The 18,464-nt window shown below is 32.6% G+C and overlaps 1 protein-coding gene across 4 annotated transcripts in view; it reads right to left on the reverse strand.

Moving 5' to 3' along the window:
• The window catches only part of Ahctf1 (AT-hook containing transcription factor 1), a 66,257-nt gene that overhangs the window by 28,880 nt on the left and 18,913 nt on the right, over positions 1 to 18,464 (reverse strand). For all 4 annotated transcript variants that reach the window (XM_048809271.1, XM_048809270.1, XM_048809269.1 and 1 more), the window contains exons 8-21: positions 17,428 to 17,578; positions 16,131 to 16,263; positions 15,860 to 16,041; positions 15,455 to 15,516; positions 14,332 to 14,460; positions 10,649 to 10,739; positions 9,449 to 9,538; positions 6,863 to 7,003; positions 6,164 to 6,268; positions 5,111 to 5,204; positions 3,506 to 3,629; positions 3,256 to 3,312; positions 962 to 1,108; positions 234 to 421 (exon numbers count right to left, since the gene is read on the reverse strand). In XM_048809271.1, coding sequence (XP_048665228.1) covers positions 234 to 421; positions 962 to 1,108; positions 3,256 to 3,312; positions 3,506 to 3,629; positions 5,111 to 5,204; positions 6,164 to 6,268; positions 6,863 to 7,003; positions 9,449 to 9,538; positions 10,649 to 10,739; positions 14,332 to 14,460; positions 15,455 to 15,516; positions 15,860 to 16,041; positions 16,131 to 16,263; positions 17,428 to 17,578 — 1,694 coding nt within the window. The remainder of the gene's footprint in view (positions 1 to 233; positions 422 to 961; positions 1,109 to 3,255; positions 3,313 to 3,505; positions 3,630 to 5,110; positions 5,205 to 6,163; positions 6,269 to 6,862; positions 7,004 to 9,448; positions 9,539 to 10,648; positions 10,740 to 14,331; positions 14,461 to 15,454; positions 15,517 to 15,859; positions 16,042 to 16,130; positions 16,264 to 17,427; positions 17,579 to 18,464) is intronic.

Genomic DNA, 18,464 nt, shown 5'->3' on the forward strand with positions numbered 1-18,464 from the left:
TTCAGCCATTTTAAGTACTATTATATAATCACAGCATTTACAGATACAATTGTAAATCTGTTTGGCACTAGGCATTGTATAAGTTTTTCTTAACACTGAAAAATCAAGAGGCATAAGATATTTTAGGGAATGCAACCAAAGTAAAAATACTAGATATTGTTACTATCTATTCCTCAATTTCATATTATTAACATACATGTTCAAGAGTCTATACTTGCAAAAGATGTACTTACCTATTAAAAAGCAAAACAGTGAGGTGAAGGATAACATCACTACCACTGGACACTGTTGGCTTCATTGTCTGAATATATCTGAGAGCTTGTCTATACTCTCCCTGACTCATAAAGGCTTGAATAATTTTTGAATGTTGCCATGACAGAGGTTTTGCAGTAGCTGGGTGAAACAGAAGGTCCAACCCACTCTGCAAAAATGACACGAAATTGTAAAATATAAATACAATCCTTTGCATTTAGACAAAGAAGTCAATCTTAAAAAGACAAGCAATATTAAAAGCCAGTTTGGGGGAATCAAGATATAAAATCAGTTTAACTGTAAGATAAAAGGAATTACTTTAACATATAAGTTTTAACAAAAGCCTTATATCTTCCAGACCTCAATAAGTTATATATAAAATCTTTCCACTATCTGTTTCATACATGGATGATAAATCTTGCCTTCTATGGTTCATTAAACACTCCAAACATATCTCTAACATATCATAGTATTTGTATTATCAATAATTCTCATTTGTTTCCTTCTTTAGACATTAACTTAAGTTTTTGAAGTTTTATCCTTGTATTTTTATTGCATAAGGTAGTGCTTGGTGAAAGCATTGATTAAAGTGAATTCTCCTTAAATTACCTCTAGAAATACACTATGATCTTTAATATCAAATTTAATCTAGTCAGGTATGCTTTCTGAAATCCTAGTAATTTAGGAAAGCTTACATTAAGTGACTTACCTCAAAGTCATTATGATCAATCAGCCAAAATCCTTGAATAAGTTTAATTTGACCCCAAGAAATGGCAAAGGCAGTTGGAAAAGACTCAATGGGAGTATCCGTTTTGTTTGGAAAGGAATACATAATATCAAGTAACAAATAAATGGTCTTTTAAAAAAAAGGATTAAGGACAAAGAACAAAAGAAAAAACCACTACATATGTATTCAGCATAGGTTGCAACAGAATGTAGCATTTAAAAAGTCTTGAAAACATATACAGAATATTTCACCCATCAATGATTGAACATACTTTCTTCAAAGATCACAGATCATTCTCTAACATAAACCATGTTATGTAAGTTATCACATATGTTGGCACACAATTGTGATATTATCTTAATATTTTTAGCATCTGTAGTGTTATTTTGATAGCTCCCTTTCCATTGATATTAATTTTTGTGTTCTCACTTTTTTCTTGATTAAACTCATTTGATTTTTATCAACCTTTAGCTGTATTATTTCTTCAATTTCATGTTTCTGTTACTACTCTGAATTTTTTTCCTCCCTACTATCTAATTTGAAAATCATTTGTTAATTTAGCTTCTTTCTGATAAAAGTACTTTATGTTATAAATGAGTACTGTTTCATCCTAGAGATTGATATTTTAAGCTTTTATTATCACTTAATCCAAAGCACTTTATATTTACTTTTGTTGTGCTTTCTTCTTTATCTATGTGATATTTGTAAGTGTACCATTTAATTTTGAAGTAGCTAACATGTAGAAGTGGGATTCTATATATCTTAAGGTAATTAATTTCTAATGTAATAAATCATGCACTGTTTCCTCAAATTAAAAAAAAAAGTAATGGAAATGCTTTTTATATTGATTGTATTGCTTACACACGTCAAAACTGATCAAACTGCATACTTCAAATACGTTCATTTTATCATACTTAAATTTTACCTCAATAAAGCCATGAAGAAGAAAAAATAAATCAATCAATGATACTGCAGACTAAACCCAGGGCTTCTTACATGCTAGATAACCATTCTACCACTGAGCTATTTCACAAGCTCTTTTTATTTTCAGACAGGGTCTCAGTAAGTTGCCAAGGCTGGACTCAAACTTGTGATCTTCCTGTCTCAGCTTCCTAAGTGGCAGGGATTACAGGTGTTCACTATCATACTGGGAGTAGAGTTGTATCAAATGTGGATACAGCCAGTATCCTATGCTTCATTTATTCTCTATTTTGTTATGACAAAGGAGATGAGCTAAAGCATACTTTTCTCTACACAGAAACGAACTTAAAAACTTGTTTAGAGAATTTAAAAAGCAGAGCTGTAAGATGGAGAAAGATGCTTAAAATATTAATATGCAAAATAAAAGGAAGTAGTTTACTAAAAAACAACAAACAAACAAAACCAGCTGTAAGCCCAGTCATTTATTGGGCAAAAAGTCAGTAGCTTAAAAAAAAAAAAACAAACAAACAAAAAACCACTGTGAATCTTTATTAATTATAATGAAGCAAGATATTTTAAGAAACTTATGAGTTCAAACAATGCCTATTATCTTATTAACTTACAATATGTTTATTTTCAGCACGCATGTTAACCCCATTAAAAACTACTTGCCAGCAACATTCTAGAGCAGTTATTTGGCTTTTTTTCTTTCCATTCCTGGGGTCCAACCCAGGGATTTGTGCTTAGTAAGCAAGTACGCTACCCCTTAGCTAAATCCCCACCCCAAGTGGCCCTAGAATAGTTTTTGAGTTTTAGATACATTTGAGAATCTGATAAAAGCTAACACCCACATATCCCTAGAGACAGTTTTTTTTTGGCTGGTTGCTTTTATTGATAGTGGGGACTGAACTCCAGCAGAGCACTGCCACTGAGCTACATCCCATCCCTTCTAATTTTTTATTGTGGAACAAGGTCTTGCTAAGTTGCCAGGCTGGCCTCACTTGAACTTGCCATCCTTCTGCCTTCACCTATGAATCACTGGGATTACAGGCATGTTGTACTACAGTGTCTGGCTCCTAGACACATTTGAGAATCTAATAAAAACCAAGGATCATATTCCTAGAACAACAAATAATTTTGCATATAATTTTAGGTTGATCATAGGGCCTCCTAATCCAACCAAGAGATACTGGATGAAGACGACTTATTTTAAGAAAATAAAAATAAAAAAAACCTAAGCATGAAAGTGAGACTGCATTATATATTATTACTATAATCTACTATAAGATTACTACTATTATAAAATTTTTATGATTTTTGGTAACAGGAATATTTGATAAAGATTTAAAGGATACAACAGAGTGTTTGTATACTTCAGTAATGTTGTCTAATAAATATATGTCTAGTAGTGCCTATAAAAGAAGTGGGGAAAAAAAAAAACTTCAGTGGATCTTATATTCATCCATTCACTCACTAACATACTCATTTATTTGTGCTCCTTCTTTTCCCTAGTTTGTGGCAGGTATGAAAAACATAGTTAAACACGTCTCCTCTCTCTAGAACTTTCAAAGATTCAGTAAGTGATAGCAATTACTGTAAACCTACATGTAGACTAGCAGGAGGATATTTTCCTGTGCCTCCTTCATCTCGTTTCCACAACTTCTCAACTTGATCTCCTAACTGAGAAACCAATCCATCAATCATCAAACAATCAGGGTTCCACTTCCCTCTGTAATATGAGAAACATATTAGATATTAGTGCTAATTACTGGTATCAAAAAATAAGCACCAGCTCTTAAAAACACTAGCTATCAAAGAAACAAGAGAGGTAAAAATTGGATCTCATTTTAGCATCATAAGAACTACAGAAATAAAGGAGCATTGGTCACATAACACTTAAGTTGCCTCAAATTCAGCAAGGTCAAGTCCTAGGAAAGAATGCGTTCTAAATAGTAAAATGTCTGGAACTATTCTACTTTTCACCATATTGAGCAAAGTACCATACAGTATAGTAGCTTAATATAGTAAAACTACTGCAGTTCAAAGTAAAATAGTTTCCATTTCATCACCACAGCTATTCTTTTATCTTTGGTTATAACTTCACCCCAAAATTTATTATTGAGCACGTAAAATATGATTTGGAGACCTGTCCCCATTTCCTAATTTAATATTAATTAAGAACAGCAGCAATTTCTACTTCATCGAAATTTCTTGAGTCAGGCTTTATACTAGGAGCCCCACCCGTATTTTATGTTGATATTGTAATTTACATGACAAACAGAATCACAAACTATAGCAAACTTGTCCAAAAACATACTTAGGAAATAAAAGATCTTTAAATTAACAAAATTTAAATATGTCTAATCATTCTCCCAAAGCCATGTTCATTACTGGAAATTAATTATTCTAAAGCACTGGTATGCAAATTTTACCATGCATAAGAATTACAGTTTGCTCAACTTTTTAACCTCCCTGGTGATTCTGAGCTAACAAAGGTAGAATCAATCACTGCTATAAATGTTGTCTGCAGCTCTAAAATTGTCATTCCAACTTGAGGTAGAAAGCTATTTAGTTCCAGAGATAGGGCTAATGCTCTAAACTGTACTATGTTCTACTATTACTTTCATATTTCTCTTTAGAAACAACAAGGCTATTCAAGTTTTTTCTTTTTTTTTAATATTTATTTTTTAGTTTTAGGTGGACACATATCTTTATTTTATTTTTATGTGGTGCTGAGAATCGAACCCAGTGCCTCACGCATGCTAGGCGAGCACACTACAACTTGAGCCACATCCCCAGCCCCTTTTTTTCATTTTTTAAAAATGCTTATAAAACCTTCTCATAATGGTAATAGACTTAAGAGTAAAATAAAGATATAGCCAGCAGGTCAAGGCAAATGATACAAATAAATTAGAAATACCACTAACATTCTAACATTTATTTACTGAGAATTCCACACATTTAATCATTGTACAGCATGATGAACTTTGTTCTGAGAAGGTCTGATTTTTCACAGAAGTAATTTCTGTATCTTTTTTTAAAATTATAGATGGATACAATATCTTTATTTTGTTTATTTTTATGCAGTGCTGAGGATCAAACCCAGTGCCTCACATGTGCAAGGCAAGCGCTCTACTGCTGAACCACACAGCCCAAGATCCCATAGATGTAATTTCTAAACTGTGTTTTGAAGGTCTGGATATACTATACCTTGATAAACGCTCACACTTCTGTCGACAATTGGTGTAGTAGTTCTGAATTACAGGGTAGTTGTAGCATAACCTTGACAACTGCACAGCATCATCTGGATTTTTATTTAAAGTTGGGGGGACAAAAAAAAAACAGTAATTTTTCTAAAATATGTCCACAATATAAGTGGACAAGTTATACAAATTAGTATTATACTTTAATTTTATTACATTGCTTAAAATTGCAGGTTCCCTAAATTTAAGTAATACAAGAATACTACACATTCTTTTATTTATAGATACACAAGTGGGAAAACAATGTCTCATGAAAGTTTATAACAAGGATGTTGGCTGGTTTAAAACCCTGCAAACTGTTTTACTCTTCCTAGGTACAAACAAAAATTTAAAAATCTAAAAGAACTTAAAAAACATAAGATTAACAGCAATTGTGTGCAGTAGCAGAAGCACTTCTAAATAAAATGTAATTTACTAGAAATGCAAGCAGTTAGAGGTTTTAAAAGTGAATTCTAGGCCAGGTGTGGTGGCCCATGCTTGTAATCCCAGCAGCTTGGGAGGCTGAGTCAGACAGGCTGAGGATCATGAGTTCAAAGTTTGGTAGCAGAGATTGAAGGGGGTGCGGGGGCTCTCCAACCATTCATTGAGCCACATCCTCAGCCCTTTTTTATATTTATTTAGAGAAAGGGTTTCACTAATACACTTAGGGCCTCCCAAAGTTGCTGAGGCTAGCTCTGAACTCCCAATCCTCATGCCTCAACCTCCCCAGCTGCTGGGATTACAGGCATGCACCACTGCAACCAGCTGCTTGTGTTATTATTGAACTCATTTTCAGAAGCTCAGTTTTCTCAAACTTGCTTTCCTTTTAAAAATGTTATTCAATCCAATGAACATGTAGAGAATCTGTGTATCAGTTTCAGGCTAAGGCACTGAAGATACAAAGAAAGAATGCAAGAAAAGAAAAAAAACATTATCTGGAAGAAAGTAAGCCTGAAACAGAGAACAACAAAATTATACACAATGTTTCAATTAATATTAGTAGATTAAGTAAATATTTTACCTAAGCCTTCTGGTAAAAGCCCAGAATGAGAAAACCAAAGAACCATTTGTACATATTGACAGATGAGCTGGGCAACCATATGCTTATTCTTTAAGTCCACCATTCCTGCAAAGAAAAATTGACATTGATTTATTCAATTTATCAACCACAAATGAAAAATGAAGATATCTGCTAGTTTTAAAAACCTAATTACTTGGTGACAATATATATATGCTTTTAACAAACTCATCTTGTAACTAATTGACTTTGCTCAAAATGGTATCAAGTTAATCTCCAAAATGCTAAAATAATAAAATCATTGACCTAATTTTTATGAAAATTAAGTTTATCATCATTTTATGCAAACTAATAGTTTATCATCAATAGAGGTTGTTCAAATCAGGCCTTGAAACTGGCCTTTTGTTTTAAATGGCAAAACCTGGGGGAAAAAGATTACAGTCACTTCTTTGGATAAAAATCTACATATAATTGTAAAATTGGAAATTCCCCTGAAGTATACTACCTTAACTATCATAAACTTTAACTCCAGATTGTTTTAGTATCTGCTAATGACACACCTAATAACATTTTGTAATTTTACATAAAAACTATGCTAGCATTTGAGAACTAATGTCCTTTAAACAATGGTCCACACAGGAAAACAGGAACTTTATTCCATTTTTTAAGTAAATTTTAACAGTATAAAAACAAAGAACATACCTCTCTCAGTGATATCCTGTGCCTCTGTTGCAAAACAGCTTAAGACACTATTAAGGTTGCTAAGATGCAAATGGCACTGCTGGATAGACTGTATAGTTTGTGGATCAATGAAACGACATGAACCATCAAATAATGGTATACCTTTTCAAGGATAAAACAGAAGATTAGTTTCCACACAGTAATTAGGAATGAATTAGAATCACAAATACAAATTTCCTCTAATTTCTATCACTCAAAAGAATTATTCTAAATGAGATTTAAAAGATAAGCTAGAAATGGCAAATATCTTCAAGAAAGCTAGAATATGCTTTCAGTATAAAACCAGAAAGAGCTAGCAACAGTGGCACATGCCTATAATCCCAGCGACTCCAAAGGCTGAGGCAGGAGGATCACAAATTTGATCCTAGCCTCCCTCAGCAACTTAGCGAGACACTGTCTAACATAAAATATAAAAAAGGCTGTGAACCTAGTTCAGTGGTTAGAGCACCTAATATGCTGAGAGAAAACAACGTAAAACAAAACAAAAAAATCAGCCAGTCAGTGAGAATCTTAACTCAAATAACATCTAAAAGGTAGAGTTTATAAATATTATGAGATGAGGATTTACAAAACATGGCCAAATTAACCAAATTAATTTTTAATGTGACTGGACTGAACAATAATTTCTTAACTATGCTTCCAATACACTAAAGTATTTATTATGCCCTGTAGTTTGTTACAAAAAGTTCAAGTTTTCAATAATAGCTGAATTACCAAGTCCAAACCTTAAAATACAACATTACACTCAAACAAAATTAATAAGTTCTGACAAACATTTTCCTCTTAAAAAATAAATATATTTTTATAGTGATCTGAATTATCAGGCACTCTTCCACACTTCCACTATGTTAACTGGTTACTAAAATATTTAAAATTGAATAAGTTATACTCAATGTACGTGTAGTATGTCAAAATACACTCTACTGTCATGTATATATCTAAAAACCAAATTTAAAAATAAATATTTAAAATTTTGTTCATATTTCCAGTTCCATAAATACAGCCTAAGAATACTATACAACCCATGTGTATTCAATTAATCTATATATAGACTGAACACACACACACATATATGTTTACTTAGTATTATTTATTTATTTATGGGAGGTGGTACTAATGGATTAAACCAAGGGCCTTGCACATAGAAGGCAAGCACTCATCCAACGAATAAATCCCCAACACTTTTAAATTTTATTTTAAGACAGGGTCTCCCTAACTTGCCCAGACTGGCCTCACACTTGCTATTCTCTACAAACATTAATCTCCCAAGTAGCCAGGCATGTGACTCTGGGCTCAGTTCATATCAATTAGTGTTGGTTTAAAAAAACTACAGAGAATAACTTAAACTGTATGTCTTCCAAAGTCCATTTGGTCATTCATTGCGAAATATAATAAATGATCAAAACATGTGACGTACATTCTAGCTTAAAATTTTCTTTAATTGTTAGCATTTTCTTTCATTCTAGCTTAAAATTTTCTTTCATTGATAGCACAATCAAGTATTTCTAAAAACTAGTACTTTTTAAAATTTTTCATTTTTTTAAACTCAATTTTTTTCCCTGTGCTGAGAACTGAACACAAGCACTCTACCACCAAGCCACACTTCCAGTTAAATTACTAGTACTCTTAACATGATTTTTCCATTAGCTCAACATGATGGACTTTGAATATTCACTGGCTATCTCAAAATATAGTCAAAGTATACAACAAACTTGAAAAAAAACCAAAATTTTCAAAAAGATGATAAGGGTATGTGTTGGTGGGGGACAGGGGTGATGCATTGTGGCCTACCATTTAGCTTGTGCATATCCATGAATATTTTAAATAAAAAGTGAGGAAGTACAAGAATTTCTGAAGTTAACTAGCATATTATTCTCCTTACTCCATCATCAACATAATTCGTAAATTAAACTTAAAATATATATAGTTCTAAAACTTGCAATTTTGTGGTACATTAGCATGTTGCCACACTCTATTGCAAAAATTATTTTTCAACAGGGCACTGTGATGTGCACCTGTAGTCCCAGGTTGAAGTGGGAGGATCGTTTGAGCTGAAATGTTTGAGTCCAGCCTAGGCAACCCAACAAAATTCTGTCTCGAAAACTTTAAAAAATTAATTTAAAAATAGAAAACACCTTGGAATTAGGGAGGAGAGTACACATGCAAATGTTTACTTCTGAGCTTCTCAAACCCTCACTTGTTGACTAATCCCCAAGATGAAAGTCACCCTACATGTCATTAGTAAGTACAAATTAAAAAAAAAAAAAAAAATCAATGGATCCCATTATGGCAAATGCTGTTGTTTAGAATTCTCTGTTATCAAGTTTGGTGCATCTTTTAGCCTACTGGAATTGAGTCCTTCACAAACTGCCAACTCAGGATCAACAACTGCATTACTTAATCTGTGACTGCTTATTCTACCCACCCCCCCAGATAAAATGCTAGATCTTCTGTGAAATCTTTACATTTTTAAGAATTTACAGCTTTACTATGATCAAACATTATTGAACTTAAAACTAATTGTCCTAAATCAAGACTTTTACTTACATAGCCTGTCAAATTCCTCTTTAGTGAAAACCACTTTATTCCATGTCCATTCAAGAACAAAGCGCAAATTAGCAGCAGAATTTGGTTGTTCTTATTTATACACATGAAAGGAAAAAAAAAAATTACAAACAGAAAACTAATAACAGCAGAGAAATATGGCAAGTAATACCCTAACCAAGTTCAAAAAGTAAACACTGACATTAGTGTAGATAATTTGATAATTTATCCTGCTTAGTGCATCAATAGGGAACAAACTATTTTATCTATTAATGTTCCAAAAATGTAAAGCCTGAATCTAATGAGGAAAGATTAATAAACACCAACTGAAAGGCAATCTATAAAATAGGTCTATATATTTTTGTTAAAGTCAAATTTCTTTTTTAAAAAATATTTTTAATTGGAGATGGACACAATACCTGTATTTCTTTATTTTTATGTGGTACTAAAGGTTGAACCCAGTGCTTCATATGTGCTAGGCAAGTGCTCTACCACTGAGCTATAACCCCAGCCCTCAAATTTCTATGTTAGATGAAGATATAGAAACTGTTGTCAGATTAAGGGAAATTAAAGATATGAAAAACTGGGTATGTAACTCACTGGTAGAGCACTTGCCTAGCTGGCGCAAGGCCATAAATTCAATCTCCAGCACCATGAAGAAACAAAAAGACGGCTCAATGTCAATGTTCTTGATGTTTTATAATCACAACATGCATTTCTATGTGTCTTTGTTTTTAGAAGGAAATTTATACTAAAATATGAATTAATAAGCATGATTCCAACCCTTATTTCAAATGGTTCAAAACAAAAGATAATGTGTGTGTATGTGTGTGTAGAAAGTGATACAGTTAGCCAGATGAATTATGAGTTAAAAAAAAAGTGCATCCCAAAAGATGACAGGTTGAATGATTCCACTTAAATTGTTTCAATGACAATATTTTACAAATAGAAAATAGATTAGTGGCTGCCACAGGTTAGGGACGGGCAAATAGGAGGGATGGAAGCATAAAGCATCTGGTTGTGATACTGTACTAGAGGTTTGCCAGACTGCATAAACGGGGGGAGAAAAATGGAAAAAGGTACTCAAATTATGCCTTACAACTGCATAATAATCAACAAATATCTCACAACTTAAAAAGAAAAAGTAAACTGATAGTTGATTTTAAATTACAAATGTTTTAATGGTTAAAAATCAAATATTACCTTCAGTTATCCAACTTCTGATACAACCAGTCAAAAGTCCCAGGGAACTTGTTTGAATTGCTGCTGACAATATACCTTCTAACTGTTCTTCCTAAATCATGAAAGAAAAGAAGGGAGGGAAAAATGAAAATATGAGAAACACTGAAAAATTGTTATGATCCACTAGGATAGCTATAATCACAAAGCCAGAAAATGACAAGCACTGGTAAAGAGGTGGGAAAATTGGAATCCTCATCCATGCTAGTGAAAATGAAAAGTGCCAACAGTCTGGCAGTTCTTCAATATGTTAAACAATCCATGATTTCCATATAAAAACTTCAGGTGAAAGTTCACAACAGCATTATCCCATAAGAGCCGAAAGTAGGAAAAAACCCAAATGCCCATCAATTGAGGATTAAACAATATGTACAATACTGTAATGGTCATAAAATAAGATTAAGTACTAATATTAACTGTAACACTGATGAACCTTCTTTCATTTCAATAAACGAAAGAAGCCAGTCAAAAAGACTACAAATCTTTTACATGAAATATCTGGAATAGTAAATCCATAAAGATAGGAAAGTAGATTAGAGGTTCCCCAGGGTCAAGTGGAAAAGAGGAGAGATGAAAAGGAAAGAAGTGACTATTAATGGGTAATGTGGATTTTTTTTTAAAGAGATAATAAAAATTTTCTAAAATCAAATGTGGTGATTGCTGTATAACTCTAAAGGCTGAATTATGCACTTTAAATAGCTAAACTGCATAGTATATATCTCAATAAAGCTGTTATTAAAAATGCAGGGTTCTAAGCCTGATTATGGTTTCAAAGCCAGTCTCAGCAACAGCGAGGCACTAAACAACTTAGCAAGACCCTGTCTCAAAATAAAAAATAAAAATGGTCTTGGGATACAGCTCAGGCTTAAGAAGCCCTGAGTTCAATCCTCAATACAAAAAATAGAAATTTCACAGGAAACAATAAATGTTTTTATTTATTTATTTTTAAAAAATATTTTTAGTTAGATGGACATAATACTTTTTGTTTATTTAGTTTTGTGTTGTGCTAGGGTCTCCCTCACACATGCTAGGCAAGAGCTCTATCACTTAGCCAACAACCCCAGCCCCAAAACATTTTTATTTTTTAACATGGCTGAATAACATGTAATTTTTTCCATTTTTCTTTAAAGAAACTTAAATTGCTTTAAATTTAATAATGTATAATTACAAAACAAAAGGTTCAGTATTAAGTTCTCTAAAGTAAAAAAGTCACATGGTGCTCTTAGAGTGCCCAAGTCCTTAGGGGTAACAAATGGTTTCCAACAACAGTTCCCAATCTGGAGCATTTTATAGAGAAAGCTATAGCCATTTTTTAATACTTTCGGGACAAGGTCTCACAAAGTTGCCTAGGTCACTAAGTTGCCTAGGCTGATCTCAAACTTGTGATGCTCCTGCTTCAGCCTCTTGAGTATCTGGGATTACAGTGGCATGTGCCGAGCTGCAGTCAGTTTTGATTCTTGCCCAAAGAATTCTATGAACAGGACCACTAGTGCAACAATCTCCTAAAGCTTTCTGGTGAACATAATTAGAACTACATGAAGCCATTTTGAGAAATTCTGACTTGTGAATAAAAGAATATGATAAGACTCATTATTTCCTCTTTCCATATCATTTTAACCAGACCTGATCTTAAAGAATTAATAAACAAGGACAAACAGAAGTCATCCTGGGATAAGAAAGCTCAAAAAAAATTCTGAAAAGCAATAATGAAGGTAACTGACCTGGTATTATGCAGTAAACTCTGAACTAAAGCCCCAGAGAGGCTGTTAGAATCATATTAGGGCTAAATACTTGAAGAAACCAGGTACAGAGGAAAACAGAGGGAAATGGTGGTCACAAATGGACTGAAAACAGAATATAGATAGTCTAACCATTCTATTATTCTGAAGTCAAGTCTGATGGATCCTTTTACACATGAACAAACAACCTAATTATATCAAACATTTGAAGCTATTCACCATCAAGACTTAAATAACAAAAATAATTTTAAAAAGTTCTGAAAAAGTAAATAATGTAGGGAACTTAATAAAATTTGAACTGGGTATGGTGGTGCACATCCGAAATCACAGTGGCTTCAGAGGCCAAGAAAGGAGGATAGCAAGTTCAAAGCCAGCCTCAGCAACTTAGTGAGGTCATAATGCTGTCTCAACATCAAAAAAAAAAAAAAAAAAAAAAAAAAAAAAAAAAAGGACTGGGGATGTGGGTCAGTGGTTAAGCACCCCAGAGTTCAATCCCAGGTACCAAGAAAATAATTGAACATAGAAGAAATTTCATCTATAAAACAAGTACAGAATCCCATGGAAAGGGGATGACCCAAAAAAACGCTCACAGAAATTTTTAATGGAAGGCTAATTTTTAAAAAAATCAGTGAAAGGAAGACAATATAAAGAATTCTCCCAGAAGGTAGAACCAGAGGCAAGAGACACACAGTTAGAAAGTAAAAGTTAAGTCATTAGAAAATCAACTTGGAAAAGCCAACTTTGTCTAAGAGAATTACATAATTTTTTCTTTTAAAATCAAAATGGAAACAAAAACAATTAAGGTCATGTGTGACAGACTGGGCAAGTTTAAAAAAAAAAAAAAGGCCACTTGGGACCTTTGGGATAAACAAAACAAACAAAATAAAGCCAATGGAGACCACTACATGAATATATAGTACTGCTTAAATTAGTACAAGCTGGGTGCAGTGGCACATGCCTATAATCCCAGCAGCTCGGGAGGCTGAGACAGGAGGATAGTGAGTTCAAAGCAAAAGCAAGGTGCTAAGCAACTCAGTGAGACTCTATCCCTAAATAAAATACAAAATAAGGCTTGGGGTGTGACTCAATGGTTGAATGCCCATGAGTTCAATCATTAGTATGCCCCCACCCAAAAAATTAGTACAATAACCTAAAAGTAGAGAGAAGAGAGAAATCTGAAGTTAATGATTTGAAAGTTTCTCTTTATTTCCATAAATATATTCAGTATTAAATTTCAACTGTGAACATTAAACCAATCATAAACAATATTTACATTTCATCTGATATTTAAAAGGCTCATTTTCTAGCAATTCATTAGGTTACATATCTGAAATTATTTAAATATTGAAACACGATTTGGTGAAAGTTATTTTTTAAAATATTTTTTAGTTGTAGATGGACACAATATCTTTATTTATTTTTTATATGTGGTGCTAAGGATCAAACCCAGGACCCCACAAGTACTAGGCAAGTGCTCCACTGCTGAGCCACACATAACCCCAGCCACAAGAAAGAGTTATTAAAATATTTTTTTCTTTCTCCAAGGAAAAATGATTGGAGAATTTATTTTTTTCTAATCATTTTACAAGAAAATAATGAGTTAAGACAAATGAATTATTACTGTCACTGGGTAAAGTTGCTTATTGTTAAGATGCCTCCTGACTAGTGAAGTACGCCTATTACATTTACACAGCTAAACGAACCTGGTGCTAAATTTTGTCCTATTTGGTCTTGGGAGTAGAACTTTCCAAAGAAAAAATCCAAGACCACAGTTATTGATTGTACATAGCAGCCATCATACTACTTTTATCTGCTTTTAAAAAATTTATCTAATAGAACTGTATTGTAATAGAAAGCTAATAAACATGTAATCATAGAAAGAAATGATATAGCTAAAAATCATCTCACTTGACTTAGATTGGAGGGCTGAGTATCAACAAGTCTTGGTGACAGAAGGCCAGCTATAAGACACCGATTATAACCATCAGGAATGACTTCATTAAGGGACTGTCCTGATTTCTTTAAAAAAGTCAAAGTCTGTAATAGATATTAAGACATCAATCAACATGCAAATCAATATGCAATGCGATCATTAAATTTAAGAATAAAATTACTCTATTTAATAAACCCAAGTAAAGCTAAAAAATACCTAATGGAAATTATAAAAAAAATAGATTGCAGAAAAAAGGAAATGGATTCTTTAACTCAACAATGCCTATTTGTTGCATTGTGCATAGCAGGCAAGCCCTCTACCAACTGACCTATATCCTCAGCCCAGCTCACAAATTTTTTTTAAACATTTATTTTTTTAGTTATAGGTGGACACAAATATCTTTATTTTATGTGGTGCTGAGGATCAAACCCGGTGCCTCCTGCATGGCAGGCGAGTGCTCTACCTCTGAGCCACAACCCCAGCCCCCTAGCTTACATATTTTCATGAAAGGTAACCCTCTTAATCTTCTCTAAAGCTAACAGATTTGGTAACAGATCTCAACAAACTTGATACACATACAAAAGCTTATTCCTCTGTGTCTTCAAATGAATGAGATCTAATATGAAGTATAAATATTGCATTTATTCACATATGGATGATTATTAATTAAAATGTCTGTTACATCATGTTTCTTTGGAAAAGTATTTTTCTAAACATTATTTATATAAATATGCTGTCTTCATTTGTTTTCCCATGTCAGCACTGTGTCACTGTGCTACTTTTTTTACTCATTTAGCTCCTTTCTCAAAAGAACCAATAGGAATGATTTTTTTAAAGGATGTGACAAGACACTCTTCTATTCATTCTTTTCATACACAGAAAGCTACTAAAAGCATCCCAATGCCTTCCTCTAGAAGGTTGTCATTAGTAATCCAGGGTATTTGAATGCTAACCTCAGAACCTAACAGAAACTACCATTTCAGATGAAGTAATAGTTTATATAGTTAAACACTAAAGTTTAAAACCATGAATCCCCTGTATTCTAAGATATGATCTCAAGCTAATTAAGAAAGTCTATGTTGCTAAGTTTCTACTTACCTCCTTCTGAAAGCCAGTACAAGTTATGTGAACAACTCCTGAGTTTAATAAACAAGTGGCATCTTTAAAAAAAAAAAAGATTAAAAAAAAATACTTAACAATTAAATCATCATATAGAATGAATTTTTTAAGTAAACTTTTCCAGGAGTTTCCATCCTGAGAATAACAATAACAAACTTTATCACTATAATATAATTCATCTTTTCTAGCAAATTAAAATAGTAATAATTTTGTTATAAACATGTATTAAATTTCTTATGTACTTTGATGGAATTGATCCCCTAAATCATCCATGTTAAAAATGAGATATGAATAGAGGATAGTCTATGTATAAAATATACTTACATACATCTGCATACTTTTCCATGTTACTTATGTCAAAGGTGAAATTAAGAAAATACATACCAAAATTAAAAGTACTTGGGTTAAAATACTGCTCAGGAGGTGGGTATGAAGGAAGAATTCCTCGAGTTAAACTTCTCTCATGTACTAATATATCCAAAATGTTGTGTGGAAAAGTCCTATTTACAACAGAATCCAATGACCACAATGCAAAATAAGAGCAATTATGTAGATATTCTCCAGATCTAAAAGAAAATTTAAAAACTATTAAATTATTGAAAAGCTACACACACAAATTCCCAAGAGAAAAAAGGAAAAGAGAAAATAATCTTACCTTAATGAATCTGGCATTTGTGCGTGATACCAACGATTTATGTCAAAAAGTCCCAAATATATAGATGGCCTTTCCTGTCCATATATATTCACTTGCCAGGTAAAGACTGAAACACTAGTGTCAGGAGATAGAGCTGAAAGGAAAAAGAGATATTTTATCTCTAAAAATAATCTCAAAGTAAAATCACCTCATTAAAATTATGGCAAGATTTTCCATAAATTAAGGTTTAATTTACATTCCATTAGATTTGTGAAAATGTATTTCTATCATCTATGTGTAAGTAGAGATCTGTTCATTTATATCTTGACTGTTTCTCTTTTTCAGGGAATTAAAAAAGTTCTCATCATTAAAGTTCCATCCCAACTTCTTTTCAGTTAACCTGTTAGCAACTTTAAGATACTGGAAGTACAAAGTAGAAAATTATTTCAATCACCATTCTCCCATAGCTAGTACTAGAGAAGTTAATTTGCTACCTAAAATTGGTGCTCTTTGGGCATCAAAGATTCACTCTTTAGAGGAATGTTGGCTGAGAGCAACTGATGTAGCTAAATAATAAAGGGAAAAAAGACAAGTACCTAGACAGTGGCTATGCAATGACAACAGAGAAAGGGGCACCAAAAGGAGGACAGTAAAGATCTGAGACAATAAAAAGAGAAAGTGCCTGGTAAATTCTGTTTGGAGCATATATAATTGAATATGAAAGTCAGATCACAAAAACAGATACGCGAATTATGATAGAGAGCATCTCTGGGATGAACAAGCTCACTATGAGAAAGTCTCACTAAACACCACATACAACAAGGTCCCTAAGCATTCCCAGAACTGGTATGTGTATAATCTTATTTAATCTTTACAACCATACTTTTAAAAAAGTATAACTAATAGGTAAACAGGGCTTACAAACTGATAGGGATGGACTATAAATCAATGCTGAAATTTAAAAAAAAAAAACATATGCAACTTTACTATGTAAGGATATTTTGAGCCATATACAGAATCAAAAAATATACAAAGGCAATTAGTTAGAGACAACACTAAGACTAGAGATAATCTGATTTGAGAGTCAGACTAATAAATATAAGAGTCCCCTCTTTAGCCTTATCTATTCAATTTTTCAGTTCTATACAGCAATTTGAAGGCAAGAAAATACCTACCTACAGCCCTGAATAAATTCAATAATCAGTATTCTAAATTTTTTAAGTATAATGTGTAGAAACTAATACATATAGTAAATGTTATGTCAAGATTAATCTTAAATTGAGACTTCACATGCTATAATTAGAGTATTTTTACTAACCTTCGCTCATGCTTTCGTCCCTGTCTCCATGAGATCGAAATTTCTCTATACTCTGGCACCCCAACAATTTGGTATTACTAGTATGTCCTCTCAAAGGAAATATTCCACCTGCCAGGTCCAGTGTATATCGTTCTTCACAGTACTCTAACCCCTGTAACATAAAAGATACACAAATTTTAATAAGATTCTAAAGCAAAGGTCTTTGTAAAATTAAACATCCAAAATTTAAAGATTTTTCACACAATACAACAAAAACCCAAAACCTAAGACTGAAGAGAGCAAGTCACTGAAAAAGACTTTATAATTTTATAAATTACAAAACACAAATTAAAAACTAGATTTAATGACTCAAAAATGATAATTAACAAATCTTTTAAAGTGGTACCAATATAGGAAACTCCATGTTCTATCAGTCGGAATATAACTATCAGAAGTATACATGCCCTCTCACCACACCACACAGGGATTAATCTCCAGCACCACACATGCACAAATTATATTCACATACATCCAGGCCAGCAAATCCATTTGTTTTCTCACTAAAATTCTTGCTCTAGAATAACTCTTAAATTTTTTTTTGCTCATTAATTCTTTTAATAATCTGGTAAAAGGCCTGAGATTTTCCATAGAAAAATATGTATAACATTAAAATGCCACATATAATTCAGGTAGTAGTATATAAACTCCCTAAAAGCCATCTACAAACCCCTTGAGAAAGTTAGGAAAGCCTGTTCTAAAGGGTGGGCAAAATACATATATAAGCAGCACCCCAAAATTTTCTCAGGAAAATTCAGCCAGAAAAACAGGTAGTAATCTGAGAATCTAAATGTGTATACTCAATTATAAATGTCACTCACAATTTAGTGCTTGATGTTAGAGAAACAAAGACAAAATTATTTTTCCTGAGTACTAATTAGGCCTCAAATTTAAGTCTAGCCCAGTTCCCTCATTTTTAGAGAAAAATAATAGAGTGCTACCTTCATAAAAAAGGATAATAATTTAGAGATCTCAAGGTCATTAATAATACCTTCTCACTA

This window comes from Marmota marmota, unplaced genomic scaffold, assembly GCF_001458135.2.
Source record: "Marmota marmota marmota unplaced genomic scaffold, marMar, whole genome shotgun sequence".
Taxonomy (NCBI): Eukaryota; Metazoa; Chordata; class Mammalia; order Rodentia; family Sciuridae; genus Marmota; species Marmota marmota.